The following is a 14767-nucleotide window of genomic DNA, read 5'->3' on the forward strand; positions in this document are numbered from 1 at the left end:
TTTTTTAAATAAATTTCTCAAGTTTCTTTCGAACCCCCTCTCCGCACCATTTAAATATTTTTGTCTCTATTTTGTATCGCCGAATTTTCTAGACCCCCCCTCCATCGTTTTCAACCTTCACAAAAATAGCCACACAAATTGTATTTACAACAAAATCTTTTTCTTTCATTATTTTTCTTCTACTGAATAATATGCAAATTTGAAAACCTTCAAACTACTTAACACCACTGAAAATCTTATTGTCAAGGCACGCCATGACCTTCTTCATTCTTATTTTTCTATAAACGTCTTATTACTTTGGTTATTAAACTTTATGACCTCACATTAGTTATGCCGGATAATACACTTGGAATTAGAAATATTTATCGCATTATTGTAATTTTATAAACATCTGCCTGTATTCCTTTTTCCTTTATTACTTCATAACCGAATCTATTTACATGCCTCCTTATTATTCACGTTGGTATGAAATTATCAGACATGAGCAGCATTTGCATAAATTTCAGGGTATGGCCACTTGAATTTTTAACACGTCGTCTTGAAACTCAGAATGTTACGGGGTTAGTATCACAGCTCTCAGCGGAGCCATGGCAACCAGTCGACAAATCAGACGGTGGATTTTCGTGAGTCGTTCACGAACCGTCGTCCGAGTTTTTCTTTCATGTCTAGTGTGCTCTTTCACTTTGGTTTATTTTGTGACTTTCTCGGATAACTTTGAAAACACTTCAAATTGGGAAAATAAGAATTTAATACTCTCACACCAAGTCAAACAAAGAAATCTGAAATCAGCGACATTTCTGGCTCAAATCAAAAATGAGAAAAGTTACCAGTTGAAACCTAACGATAGTCGATCGCCACTTTACGTTAAAAAGAAATTCAGAGATTTGTGTTCTTTCGTTTCTCCTTTATTAGGTAAGAATCATTTCTAGTCCAACCAGTAAATGAATTAACTTGTCAATTGCGGTGATAAAGTTGGATGGACGGACATCTCGTTGATGGCATCCGCCAGTCGCCAGGAAAGCGAAGAGACATTCAACTCGAGAATGTCAACTGCTGGACTGAAATTCGGCGGCAGGTTTAAACCGAGTGATTGTAAAGCTCGAAATAAAGTGGCCATCGTTGTCCCTTATCGAGATAGAAAATTTCATTTGAAAATATTCTTACGTTACATGCATCCCTTCCTGCAACGACAACAACTTGAATACGCCATCGTCGTCGTAGAGCAATCGGGTCAGTTTTAATTCTTATATGCAAATTGGATCTTGAATTATAATGCGCTTAAATAATATCAGACGATTTGCCGTTTAATCGCGGACTGCTTATGAATATCGGCTTCAAAGAAGCCCAGAAACAGGATCGCTTTCAATGTTTCATCTTTCACGACGTCGATCTACTTCCGGAAGATGATGGCAACACTTACGCTTGTCCGGAAGTAGGAAAACCTCGACAAATGGCCTTCTCCATCGACATTTATGACTACAAGTACTATTCTATTTTTATTTATCATCACCAAATTAAATTCATTCGTTATTTACTCGGTTATTTAATAGGCCAACGCCCATCGATCATTTCGGAGGTGTCAGTGCGTTTTCAACTTCCGATTTCCGACGAGTCAACGGTTTCTCGAACGTATTTTTTGGTTGGGGCAGTGAAGACGACGATTTGTACCGGCGTTTACTACACCACAACCTGACCGTGACGCGGATAAATAATCTCAACACCAGCACTATTGTCCGCTATAGAATGTTTGACCATCCGGTAGCTGAACCCAATCCGGATCGGATGCGGTTGTTTGACCAAGGAACTAGGCGACTCGAGTCCGATGGGCTGGTCGATCTGAGATACCGTCGACTTTCAGTGAAATTCAAACCGCTTTACACCCACATTATTGTTGATGTTCAACCTCAAATGCATAAAACCCAAAAGTTATCAGACTCAAAATGAATAGAGTTTTATTTATATAATATAACCAAGATGTTAATTTTAATACATAAGAATACACAACGGCTTTTTGAAAATGATTTTATGTAAATTTTATTAGTCAGCACAGTTAGCAAAAATTCATCCCGGATGTTATTACGTAAGTAGGTGGGCGACATCGTTGGGGACATTCGTCCAAATCGCTGAGTTGTTCTGTAATGAATTTAGGACCCAAGGATCTGGAACCCACAAAAGTGCGATCTCTTCTCTGTTTCGGAAACGGTTGGGTGTTCCGGTATACCTCGCAGCAGTAGCTATCGTGAGCAATCTAATCCACCGGAATTAAAACGGATGTGTCAGTTTAACAGACAAATGCTTTTATTTGACAAAATTACCGAATTGTTCTCTGCTATGGGCCAAATGAGCTCATCCAATAGAATCTGATCGTAATCATACTTGTGCGAATGGTTAGCTCTAAACATTTTCTCAGCCGCAAGGACGATCCTGGTACGATCCTGGCTGACTTTCACTCCCCAGCAGCCTGTTGGGAACAAATACTAAGTAACCGCTACTAATTCAATTAGGTAATAGATTTAAACTTACACCCCATAATAAACCCAAAGAAACAGTGGGCTGGATGGTCTCTCATGATGTGGAAGGATTTGTTGCTAGCCAGCCACTCACCTACGGCTTCTTCTTCACGAGATGTTATCGCACTGTCGGAATCCCTTGACATAAGCGTGTCCACCATTTCATCAAGTAGAGGTAACTGTGAAAAAATAATCCTTAAAAAAATAATCTCATGACGTATGAAGTTGTTCTATAGAGAATGAATTAATTACCCAACGCCAAGTCATGGCAAATAAATCGCCTAAATTTCTCATCCGAATAATTTCCGTTGCGTTGCACAAATCGACGTGATCTTCACTGAATAACTTGAGGTCGTCGTCACTTGTTAAGTTGTGATAAATCCTCACAATCCAACCTAAAGAAAAATTTATTAATATAAACTCTAACGTCTTTATCTACGTGAATATGTTACCTGGATAGATCGAGGGAATTAAATTGATCGTTCTTTTCAAAGGCGATAAATATTTGTCAAAAGCATCTGCCTTAGAGAAATCTCCGTAAAGAGAATACGAAATGACTTTTTGGTGAGGGCCTCTCCTATCGGCAGCGCTGCTACAAGTTGAATTGTACGAATAATCATGACCTAATAGTAATCTGTTGCTTTGACGAATCAACGGTGTGTCTTGCAGGTAATATTTGAAATAATAATTACCAACTACCGAGTTGGGTAGTTGGAGTTGTTTGATTTTGGGGTGATACAGTGAAATGAGAACAAAGAGGCTCACGGAAACTAAAATAATTAAAAATAAGAAATTGCACCGGTAGGTGCACCATTTCACGCTACCCATCCAAACGTCCGTTTGGAGTCACGTGAAAGCCAGTTCCAACTGATTTTGATAATAAACCTTGGAAAAGGGTGTAGAGAGGTTATGGTAGCATATCGAGACAACCTTTTTTTTCCAACAAGTTCAAAATAAATGGGTTCGTTGGATAGTTAATTGCATATTGCGTTATCTCTAAAACACTATGCCTTGGGGAATTTAGAAAGGATTTTTTTTTTCTTTTAAAGGGTGGTACTCGAAAAGGTAACCATTACCAAAAACTATAACATCTAAAATTTCCGGCACAACTTTTATACTTGGAGGAGATACAAATAGTAGCGATTAAACCGCTTTTATACTTTTCTGCGGTTTGGATTTAAGGGTCGATTTTTCATAAATTCTAATCGATATCTTAAGCTTAAGTATTGCTAATTAGAATATCAGTGTCATCAGTGTCGTCTGCTTTATTTTAGAAGTATACAAGTTACAAGCACAAACAAGGCATCATAATTGATACAAGTTTCGAAAAGGAAACTCTATTATAAACGGAACTATCACGTTTTTGGTCGTGGGTGCACGAAAATAAAATAACAAAAATGTGGTCATCGTCATGTGAAACGCAGCCATCCATGCTCCTCTCCACTCCAGCATGCTGTTTGGCGGGTAAATACTCACAATGAAAATGGGATGACTAATTTGGAAGCCAGAATCGCCAGAATCTAGAAGAGGTATACTTCTTCCAAGTTTGTGAATTGATACTTCCTGACTAGCATTATTTATCCCCTTGTCGATACATGGCAGTTTCTTCACACTAAATGTAACCTTTTCCTCTGTGCAGATTTGAGGCCTGAGCCAGCCATCGTAACAGTAAAGTTTTGCTTGTGTTGGAATTTCAGTCATATGATTTGACCGATGACCTCCTGCCATCAGCAATAATAATCACAGTATCATCCCTCAGGTAATAATTTTCGTTACTTTTATTACCTGCATGCCGCCTGCCAGATTTTGTGATTATGCATGACTTGCAGTGTATTCCATGGAAACCTTCAATTCTCCTGTTTAATAACAATTAGGGTATAACCCTGGTACACAACTACTGTCTTATTTTCAACTTTCCTTGCTATTGTTATTTTTACTGTAAATATTTTTTCGTAACCCATTGTTGAAATCTCTTATTTAGATAAACAGCATCTCATCTAATTGGAGAAACTTCTAGAGTCGACCAAGTTAAGGATCTCTTCAATTCCCCTTTATCTAATGTCCTCGTGTACTCCCATGTGAGTGTGGGTGTATTCACGAGGACTCCCGTTTTCCCGCCTGGGGGATTCAACTTTTCTTCGGATGGAGGAGCACTTGTGGATGCCTGGCTGTATTTCCCAGGCATAAAGGTAGGAAAAATTCATTTCTATCTTTCCTTTCTGACTGTTGATTGAGTGGCGTTTATTATTAACTGATTCCTGGGCCATGCATGCAGTTGGCTGAAACTGTTTTCCCTTGCCCTTATTTGTTTTTCTCAGTCAGGGTTCATTCAATAGCACACGTGTAGAACCACTGCAGATCAGGCCTGTTTTTGTACCCCGCAACTTTATCTGTTGGCCAATTCAAAAATATTTGAACTTGAAACATTTAAAGCAAATTGAAACTTGAACAATTTTTTTTTCAAACAAGAGGGTTTTGTCGCCACACCGGCATTTGGTTGAGTCCCACATAAGTAGTTAAATTAAAAAGAAATATTCATTCGTTGAGATTTCGAGTTAGTCGGTGGAAATGCCCACTAGATTTTATTAACCTTGAAACAAATGACGTAAGCTACATTACTGATTCACATATGTGATTAATAATAAGTTGGGTGCCTATGGATAACGCTGCCATTCCTGGGTGGATTGTATCGTGGCAATTGACGTACCTCGGGGGATCTCGGCGGTCGTACCTCGCCAAGGCGCACCCCCGAAGGTATTCCTCGACAACGGCGTTCACAGAATCCCAAATCACTATTCTTGTATCTCTGTAAAAATAAGGATCCTGAGTGCCATACAATTTCAGCTAAAGTTTTATTATTGCATAGACCTGAATATGCGATGCATCACTTTGTTGTACATAATAATCGTTTCGGCATCTATTTCACGACTGAACCGGTCCGCACCGGTCGGACTCTGACGTAACCAGACAATCTCCAGGTGAGGATGAACTGTCAAAGTTTGGTTGATTAAAGGCATCAGATCTCTCTCCATCAGGGTCTCGTACATTTCTAGTGAACTGTTGACATTTGTCCTGCTAACATGATGGGCCGTAACTCCTGTTAGGAGAATTTAAAAAAATGCGCGAAAAAAAAATTCAAATCAGTAACGAATTAATTAGTTAACACAACCCACCAAGGAGAATAAAATCTGGCACGTGGCTGTCGTCGTTTGTTGAGGCCCAACGCTTGAAATCGGCAATCAAATCATCTTTGATGACATTGCGCCAGTAGAAAGAAACGCGCAAGTCGTGTAAAAGCCAACTCGTCACATTGCGATCCTCGTGAAAGTGATAGAACCCCGACTTGGTGATACTGTGCACCATCTTCCTATCGTGATCGGGAACGCGCTGTTGTGTAATTAATTTAAAAAAAAAATTAATTTCTTGATTTAATCATACTAAGGGCAATAAGGAAAATACTAGCCTGGAGAAAACTAAAGAAATGTTGGCGAATGGTCGAGTCGCCAATAAATGCGATATGGATCGGTCGCCAGTTTCTTTGTTCCGCCATGGAATCCAGGCAGCGGACGACATCTTCCGTCGTGTATTCCCGAAGCGCTCGATTTCTATTAACAGTGACGTAGCTAACGTGATCGCTTCTGATGTCGAGAAATTGTCGCTTCAAATAATTGTCTCCGTGACGGTATTTAACGGCAGTGGAAATTAAATTCGTCGGTAAACTTAAACTTTGATTTGTCGTGAATTTCCAGCTTAAATGTTCCTTTACCACGATGAGTGCAATCAAAATGAATAAAATTGATTTCAGAATAACCCTGTGAAAATTGGATACCAAGCTAAATTTTGGACATTTGGCTGTATAAGTACATATCATATTCTTGTTACCTTAGGCTCTTGGGCTTTATCCCATTTTTAGAGCAATAACATCTAAGTTTACACCACTCGTTTTCACTCGAAACCGCGTCTAACATGACGAAATGAGAGATTGCGCTAGACAAGTGGGAAGATACAGGTATTTTGTGGTTCTACCCTTTCTTTTTCCAGTCCCGGACCCTTGGAAGTTTTTCTCCGCTTCCCAAAAAATTACATATTGACGTTTGGTTCTATGTCATAGACTTTAATCCCATTAAAATTCTTTTAAATGTTATCAACTATTTTATTTTCATATTGGCTTGCAAACTACAACAATGTAATATTATGGGATTATTCGCATATGTGGTTAATAATGAGCTGTGTGCCTATCGATAATGCCCCCATTCCTGGATGGATGAAATCTTTGCAGTTCAGGTATCCGTTGTCGACTCGCTCGTGATCGGTGTTTTCGTTGTCTCGGCGCTCGTCTCTGGTCAGAGCACAGCCTCGAAGGTATTCCTCGACTATGAGATTAATCGTCTCCCACATCATCACTCGAGTGTCTCTGCAATGATTACCGTATTAGTTTTGTTTCGATTTGATTAACGTAACACGCGGAGAGATAAGCAAATGAAGGAAAATAACTGAGAAATAGTACTTCAAGATAAGGCGAACGGCGTTGTTGTACATCCGAATGGTTTCGGGATAAAAACCGCGATTGACTCGGTCCATGCTGGTGAGACTCTGGAGCAGCCAGACAATCTCCTGGCGAGGATGGACAGTCAGACTTTGATTGATGAGCGGCATCAGTTGCTTTTCCAAAAGCTTCTCGTACGTCCGGAAACTGTCTGCGATTGTACTCCGATTGTTTTGGTCGATGTGATGGGCAGTTACTCCTGTTTATGATGTAGAACGCCATTTGAGAAATAATAATTGATTATTAATTATCCACATAAATCTACCGAGGAGAATGAAATCTGGCGCTTGGCTGTCGTCGTCGGTTGATGCCCAGCGCTTGAAATCGGCAATCAAATCATCTTTGATGAGGTCACGCCAGTAGAAAGAAATGCGCAGATTGTCAAACAACCAACTCGTCACATTGCGATCCTCGTGATAATGGAACGGGTACCAGACATTTGAATACCTTTCAATTCTCCTATCAAAGTCCGGAATCAGCTAATAGCAAAAACATATTATAGACATTTTTTTAAAAAAGAAAAGCTATTTTAAAAATTGAATTAACCCTTAAAAACATGACGTAATGTTGACGAATCGTCGAGTCGCCAATAAATGCGATATGGAACGATCGCCGGTTTCTCTTGGCCGATAGAGAATCCAAACAGCGGACAACATCTTGTGGTGTGAATTCACGAACTAATTGTCGCCGATTCCGGTTGAACGATGGGACTGCTGGCCCATTGTTGGTTTCCACTTCTCTGTCAATGATGAAACTGATTCCGTCGCTGTTTAGCTGGAAGGAATGTCGATTGAAATAATTCTGAGCGTTTCGACAGCAATCAGCGGCAACGGATGAAGAACTTTCTCTGTCAAATTCAATTGATATTGGCGAATGCCGGCCACAAAGTTGATTGCAGCTGTCTGTCTCTTGCGAAGCGATGAACACTGTCATTACAATTACTAGTAAATGCATCTCCCCAAATTCTAGGGAAGAAAATGTTTAATTTAATTCTTTTACTTTTCGTTTCATTCCGTTTGAAACACTGTAAGTTGCGCGAGATTGCTTCAAGGATCTACTGTAGCTACTGAAAAATGAAGCAATATCCTTTATCGCTGAGGACCAAGAAAGTAGACTCGACGGTCCCGTGCTGGTCCTCTTCGGAGAACTCTGGACCAGATCGCCTATCGGCGGTATTATTTGGACGTTCTATTTGATTCTTGGTCTTTGAAACTATAATTGAAAAATCTTTTGTGTTGGAATGAGTCTGTCAATCATGTCCGAGTGGGTTGTCTCCGCCCAAATAGGGTTGACGTGGCATTACAACAAAAAAAGCGGGTAGATTCTTGATAACTTTTCTAAAGTAGGATTCATGTTATTATACTAATTTGGGTTTTCGGGACCCTATTAGAGTCGCATTCTAGAAACACGTCATCGAATTATGACAATCAGAATTATAAGGAAAAGACCCGAAGGGTTATCTTTCTAATTATAACTCTGATAAACAGATTTTCCCGCTAGCGATCCTGGTTCAAACAGGTTTTTTTAATTAATTTTTTTTTACCGATTACATAAGCGTCACAGTGCGTATAAGAATTTACAAACAAAATGACTACTTGTGGAAACGAAAGGATATCGCTCTATTTTTCTAAGTATACAGTAGTTCATTTGGAAGGTGACAGATGCTCGAAACTCGATCGCTAAGAGCACCTAACTTGCCTTCTAATTTCCCATCACATTTATACGTTTGTTAGTACCCAATTTTTCATTTCTAACTTTTTCTGTTTTAGTATACCAAACCTGCGCTGAATAACATTAAGTCAAAATCTTATTCTCCGGAGAAAGTTTTTAGTTTGATATTGACAGACACCACTCCAAAATACCCTTTTGCAATTACAATTACTTTTTATATTTCGTTGTAATCAGTGTATTTATAAATAAGAAATAATAACAGGTGATAACAGGAATATGTTTAACACTATGAAACGTCAAACCGGGAATGATTGACAATTATTCTTGGAGAATAATCAATTTAGTCATATTATTTGAATAAACTCTGAAACAGGATCAATTCCATCTCATCAGATCTTGAGAGGATTAATTGAAATCGGCTGCTCTACTAACGGTCAGTGGGCAATGCTCTCTGGCCAGAATGGCCACAATTTGATTTTTATTATCTACATTAATCGGGTGGTGCAAAGAAATGGAATTCCACAAGTGGAGGCCGAAGCTTTCCTTGATTTCGAATAGCGTTTCAACATCGCTCATGTTGCCGTCATTTTGAAACAGCATGTGCGAAAACATGGCCGCCACTGGATGGAAGTAGCGATGAGACAAGAGTCGGACGTTGTTGCACTCGTTCGATTTCGGATTTCCCGCCACCAGACCGCAGACGCGGTTCATAATTTCAGCGATGGCATCCGGCCCGTGATAGACGTAAGCTTCCGGATCGTATTCTTCCGCCAGCAATCGAATTAATTCACCGCTCAAATGGTGGCCGCGCTCCAGGTGCAGTACACTGTTGCCTATGGTGTCCTTGGCGGCGTTCTCGTAGACCAAACAGTTTCGAAACACGGGGCCCTGGAAGGCCTTCAGGGTCAGGATGTCCATGTCCAGGTAGAGTCCGCCACCTTTGTAGAGCGTCAAGACGCGGATGTAGTCGGACAGGTGTCCCATCTCGAACCGGCTCGTACGCCACACTCCCTTGGTGTACCAGTCTTCCAACGGTGTTGCAGCAAAGTAGTGGTCTTCGTTCAACAAGACAATTTCCACGTTAGGATATCGAGATAGAACTTTGAGCCAGGATGGATTAATGGGTAATTGCTGGGAATGTATTGGGTCGGTGCTGGCGCAGTTTGTTGACGACCGCATCAGCAGGTGGACGGGACGGTCGGGATTATTTCTGGCCGCCGATTCGACGGCACAGCATTGCCTCAGACTCAGTTGGCTGCGCCCGCTTGTTTCGTGGAAAAAGATGCGCTGATCCGAAATGTTTCGAGACGTTCCGTCGTACATTCTCCACTCTTCCGGATGGATATCTGGTTTGATGACGAGGCCGTCAGCTTTTGGTCGTTTAATGGCTACATGATTGTGAGCGCAAAATAATGTTCCGTGTGGTTCATCTTTTGGCGGATGCGGGTCCGGTAGCTTCCGGCTGAAATACACGAAAAATATTAAAATGAGGCCTAGTTGGAAATAGATGAAATATTTCCGCCGCTTTTTGGACAGGAAGCGTTGATTCACACATTTGCCCAGGGCGAATTCCATGTGTCTTAAAATAATAAACGTCGGAGAAGAGCGGAAGCGTTTGTCGAGACTTGCAACTTGAAGTTGCATCGCTCTCTAAACACGACGACTGACTGGTGATGGAAAACACTTTCAATCTCATCCGCGCAAGGCGGGATTTCCGCGCTGAGGCCGGCCATTTTCGATGGGCGTTGTCGAAAAGTAATCGTCTGATTGGCTAGTCCAACCTGAATCGTGACTGTGCCGAGCCAGTAAGAGTCAGTACACATTTTCCCTCAACAGCTACTCGTACGTTCCCTAAACCAAGTCCTTGATTTAAGTTTAAGTTAATACTCAAAATCAAAAGAAATTGGAAATTCAATTTTGTGATCAATATTTTCGCCGCTATGGCGATAGCTAAACAGTTGACGATTTATTTGTGCCTAGTTGTGTTCGCTTTATCCGTTATTTTGATTCATTCTTTCTACATTAGTGATTATCAGTCGTACAAGAAACAATTGATTTCGTTTTCTTCTTTCAATCGCACCTGGAAATCGGTTTCAAAAAAGGTCTTAAATAATACCAGCATTTGATTATTTCACTCAACCAAAATTAATTAGCATACGTGGCTACATAGTTAGCCACACCCTTTTTTCTAGCATCAAAACGGGTTGGATTCTGACACGTCTCCATTTCTGAAAGTTGAATGCTTTTTTAAAAATAATTCATTTTTGTTTTATTTACAGGAAGTACAGGAAATGTATGCCAATAATGCTTTGAGATCGAAAGCTGACCATCATGTCGCTAAAGAGGAAACAGATTCAGACCATCTACTTACAACAACACCCAATAACACGACCGCTAACGAGTCGCCACTGAAAATCATTTTAATGTGGAATGCCTGGACCAATCACATAGCCGATAAGCCTCTAGTCAAGGGACAATGTCCCGTCAAATCTTGTCTTTTCACGACCGACATGTCGCTGATGCAGCAAAGTGACGTCGTTGTCCTTCACTTTGACACGCTGGAAGACTACCCGGTCAATCGCCAGCCGCACCAGCGATTCGTTTTCTACCATTTCGAGTCTCCGGATAACACCGCGTCGGAATTAATGAACGATTCCAACTTCCGCTACGATTATTTCAATTGGACCATGACTTATCGGCGGGACTCGGACATTTACCTGCGTGATTATTACGGCTCCCTTATTGCCAAGGCCTCCATTAAGAATAATTCTCGTGAAATGAGATACAATTACGGAAATCTGACGAATAATAATTACAACGACCAGATTATTCCTGACGCCATTCATATTCTCCCCGGTATGGAATTAGTGAAAACGGATTTGAATTTTACCGCTCTGATTCGTGGCAAGAGTAAAATGGTGACGTGGTTTGTTGGACACTGCACGACGCCCATCCGGCGTGAAGAGTACGTCCGCCAGTTGAGCCAGTACGTTCCGGTCGACATTTACGGCAATTGCACCCAAGATTGCCCGTACCACTGCGACGAAATGTTGCGCGCCGAATACAAATTCTACTTGGCCTTTGAAAATTCCTGGTGTCCGGATTACGTGACTGAAAAGTTCATCCGGCCTTATGTTTATGACGCCATCCCCATCTTCCTCGGCGGTGCCGATTACAGTCAGTTCGCCCCGCCGCATTCTTACATCAACGCCAGAGATTTTCATTCGCCAAAAGAATTGGCTGATTATTTGATTCTGTTGGACAAGTCGGACGATCTGTACGCCCGTTACTTTGATTGGAAAAGAGACTATTACGTTTCTGTTCCTGATTATTACGGATGGTGTGAATTATGTCGAATGGCTCACGATAATACTCTGCCGATCAAAGTGTATCACGACATCAAGCAGTGGTGGATGTTGGATGCCGGAGAATGCGAATCCAATTCAACCAAATATTTTTGAGAATCTATTTTAAAAATTTTGTATCTATGCTGAATAATATAAATTTTAATTTAAGAGAAAATTCGTGAATTTTGTCACGCAAACGATCTTGAAAAAAAAGAGCGAGGTCATGTAGTGATAAACTGATACAAGCACTATAGTTGCATTTCCATAATTATCCTGTCAGTCACTTTTCCTACATGAGGAGAGAGAGAGAGAAAAAGATCTGAGTCGATCCCTGAGGCAAACCCGTAACGTCATAGTCCCATCAATCATTTCCAAGGTATAATAAGAGCTGATGCGATAAGGTAAGGAAAGCAAGTTAGACATATGGAAATAGAACAACGTTAAGATAATTATATAGTATGGCACATATTTAATGTGCGAATGAGAAATAACTATTAATTTAATAACAGAAAAATGTGTTACTTTTAATATTCGTAATTGCACTGTTGCGTTACACCGGACAACAATCGCGCTTTACATTTCTCATTTTGTTTTTTAATTGTTTTCATTATTCTCTGTTGAGACCCATACCAATTTAATACCTAGCTGTGGAATAATAATTTGAATGTATCTATGTTCCCCTTTATTTCCAAATCCGGAACAGAATCCGCAAATGCGGAATTATTTTAGAATTAAGAGAAACTCACCAGCAGCCACGGGAGCGTTTGCACTATCTTTTGGTGAAGACGACATTCACTTGTTTACTGAATGAAGTACACGTGGATAAGTATAGAGTGCTGGCTACAACATATTATAGTCTACTTGTTGGGTAATAGCGATGCTGTTATTTTACGCAACGAAAGTTGCCTATTAGGAAATAAGCTCCTCCTCGTATTGGTAGAGGCCCCATCATGCCCCAACTTGGTAGACGGGTCTTATTCCAAACACTTTTTTTCAATGGATTGTGTAATTTATTTATTACTTTCCAGATATTCTGCTACGTAAGTTACGCTGTATTTCTAAATCCTTTTTGTAATTACATCTCAATCGCATCGGACCCTGACTCAGTTGGGTAGTACTAAAAGGTTCCACGTATTATTCTTACCCATGTTGTTTAGCAACAGCCACTTCTGGAAACTCAAACTCATTGAAAGACTCAGCCCACTGCGAATAGATGATGTACACCCGCATACTGGTGATTGTTTTCAGACCAACCACAACTTTGAAACAATCAACAACGGTTTTACAGACCTAACACCGCATCTAGTCAGATGACTGAGAGGTAAACGACATAATTTTGATCTGTCATGGGCAACTTACATAATTTAATATTTCTTTCTTTTAAAAAATTTCAGAGCAAATGGGAAAACTGAAAAACCGGATTGGTTTGTTGGTGATTGCAATAGCATTTCTTTTCACAATTGTTGTTCTTGCTTTGAATTTCTGGACCTCAGAATGCTATTATTCCAGGAATGAATTGGATGAGTCTAGTCGAGTCAAAAATTGGATTAAAACATATGGCTGGCCTGCAGTGCTGTCGTCTAGATCCTTGTTGGGGAATCAACTTTTCTCCAGTGACAAGACGAACAACAAGAAAGCGCAGGATATCGTCGAAGATGGGCCAGTTTTCGCATCCGTCAGTGTGGCTGATTGGCAAAAGACGGATGTCCAGACGCTTTCAAAACAACAAATTCATGATTATCTTTTGTGGACTAACCAGTCGTCCTGTCAAATTTCTCAATCCTTTGGTGGTTTTCTAGTTTCATCTGCCAACGGTCTCCTGGTATCGTTCGACGGACAAAAAGCCGTTTGCCTGGATCAGGCAGTCGCCCCACCACCCAACAAATGCCTCGTTTATTCGTTCGGAATCAACAACGATTGGAGTTTCGACGAAGCCATGGAACTCTACGGATGCCAAATTTTCTCTTTCGATCCGTCCATGAACGTTTCAAATCACAACCGAACGGAGGCCATCCATTTTTATCAAATGGCGCTTGATGACGTCGACAAGGACGAATGGAACAAGAGCAAGAGCATTCCGTCACGAACGCTGGCCTCCATTTACGACATGCTGAATTCTCTGCATGGCGGCGACTCATCCGTCATCGACTATCTTAAAATTGATGTGGAAACGACCGAGTGGCGAGTCTTGCCTCAAATCATTGAATCGGGGATGATGGACAAGGTGAGGCAGTTGGCCGTGGAGATCCATCTGGACTGCGACAAGTCCATTAGACACTGCCGACAGCAAGCCGGAATTCTCCAGTCGCTGGAAGGCTACGGAATGGTCCGCTTTGATTCCAAACCCAACATGTATAGCAAGTCGATTATGAATAATGACTCGGTTTTCAATAGTTATGAAATTGCGTGGTACAATAACCGACTAGTTCGCGGTCTACGGCTGTAAAGACCAAATAAAGATTGCCATATGTTCTATTTGGCTAGATAGTTTCCAGTGTCAAATTAAAACCTTAAAACTACTTAACACCACTGAAAATCTTAATACTGTTGCCAAACATATTTTATGCAACCGAATCGGGGAATTCAAAAAATTGGCGAATGAAAATAAACTTCGTAATTCGCAGTGTTCTCCATAATTATTTGATCTCCATAAATAAAATTTGGGGCACATACTACCCAGAAAAAATAAATGC

General features: G+C 40.6%; 6 protein-coding genes across 6 annotated transcripts; 3 read left to right on the forward strand and 3 right to left on the reverse strand.

Moving 5' to 3' along the window:
• The first annotated feature begins 987 nt into the window (after positions 1 to 987).
• On the forward strand, positions 988 to 1944 carry LOC124198429 (beta-1,4-N-acetylgalactosaminyltransferase bre-4-like). Its single transcript, XM_046594262.1, has 3 exons — positions 988 to 1230; positions 1293 to 1482; positions 1551 to 1944. Exons 1-3 carry the CDS (start codon positions 996 to 998, stop codon positions 1942 to 1944), a joined length of 819 nt encoding a protein of 272 aa, XP_046450218.1. The 5' UTR covers positions 988 to 995.
• A 106-nt stretch (positions 1945 to 2050) lies between these two features.
• On the reverse strand, positions 2051 to 3411 carry LOC124198430. Its single transcript, XM_046594263.1, has 5 exons — positions 2963 to 3411; positions 2763 to 2905; positions 2524 to 2689; positions 2316 to 2461; positions 2051 to 2248 (listed from the first exon to the last, which is right to left on the reverse strand). The coding sequence occupies exons 1-5, from the start codon at positions 3336 to 3338 to the stop codon at positions 2051 to 2053; spliced, it is 1029 nt and encodes a 342-aa protein (XP_046450219.1). The 5' UTR covers positions 3339 to 3411.
• A 3238-nt stretch (positions 3412 to 6649) lies between these two features.
• Positions 6650 to 8052, reverse strand: LOC124198516. The gene is made up of 4 exons (XM_046594376.1): positions 7603 to 8052; positions 7322 to 7535; positions 7018 to 7255; positions 6650 to 6924 (listed from the first exon to the last, which is right to left on the reverse strand). The coding sequence occupies exons 1-4, from the start codon at positions 8008 to 8010 to the stop codon at positions 6711 to 6713; spliced, it is 1074 nt and encodes a 357-aa protein (XP_046450332.1). The 5' UTR covers positions 8011 to 8052; the 3' UTR covers positions 6650 to 6710.
• Positions 8053 to 8944: 892 nt separating this feature from the next.
• On the reverse strand, positions 8945 to 10462 carry LOC124198515 (lactosylceramide 4-alpha-galactosyltransferase-like). The gene has a single exon (XM_046594375.1). It carries the CDS (start codon positions 10369 to 10371, stop codon positions 9133 to 9135), a length of 1239 nt encoding a protein of 412 aa, XP_046450331.1. The 5' UTR covers positions 10372 to 10462; the 3' UTR covers positions 8945 to 9132.
• An 18-nt stretch (positions 10463 to 10480) lies between these two features.
• On the forward strand, positions 10481 to 12282 carry LOC124198514 (alpha-(1,3)-fucosyltransferase C-like). The gene is made up of 2 exons (XM_046594374.1): positions 10481 to 10829; positions 11007 to 12282. Exons 1-2 carry the CDS (start codon positions 10668 to 10670, stop codon positions 12186 to 12188), a joined length of 1344 nt encoding a protein of 447 aa, XP_046450330.1. The 5' UTR covers positions 10481 to 10667; the 3' UTR covers positions 12189 to 12282.
• A 795-nt stretch (positions 12283 to 13077) lies between these two features.
• On the forward strand, positions 13078 to 14766 carry LOC124198517 (probable methyltransferase-like protein 24). The gene is made up of 2 exons (XM_046594377.1): positions 13078 to 13395; positions 13469 to 14766. The coding sequence occupies exon 2, from the start codon at positions 13474 to 13476 to the stop codon at positions 14518 to 14520; it is 1047 nt and encodes a 348-aa protein (XP_046450333.1). The 5' UTR covers positions 13078 to 13395; positions 13469 to 13473; the 3' UTR covers positions 14521 to 14766.
• Position 14767: the final 1 nt, after the last annotated feature.

The sequence above is a fragment of the Daphnia pulex genome, chromosome 7, assembly GCF_021134715.1.
Source record: "Daphnia pulex isolate KAP4 chromosome 7, ASM2113471v1".
Lineage (NCBI taxonomy): Eukaryota > Metazoa > Arthropoda > Branchiopoda > Diplostraca > Daphniidae > Daphnia > Daphnia pulex.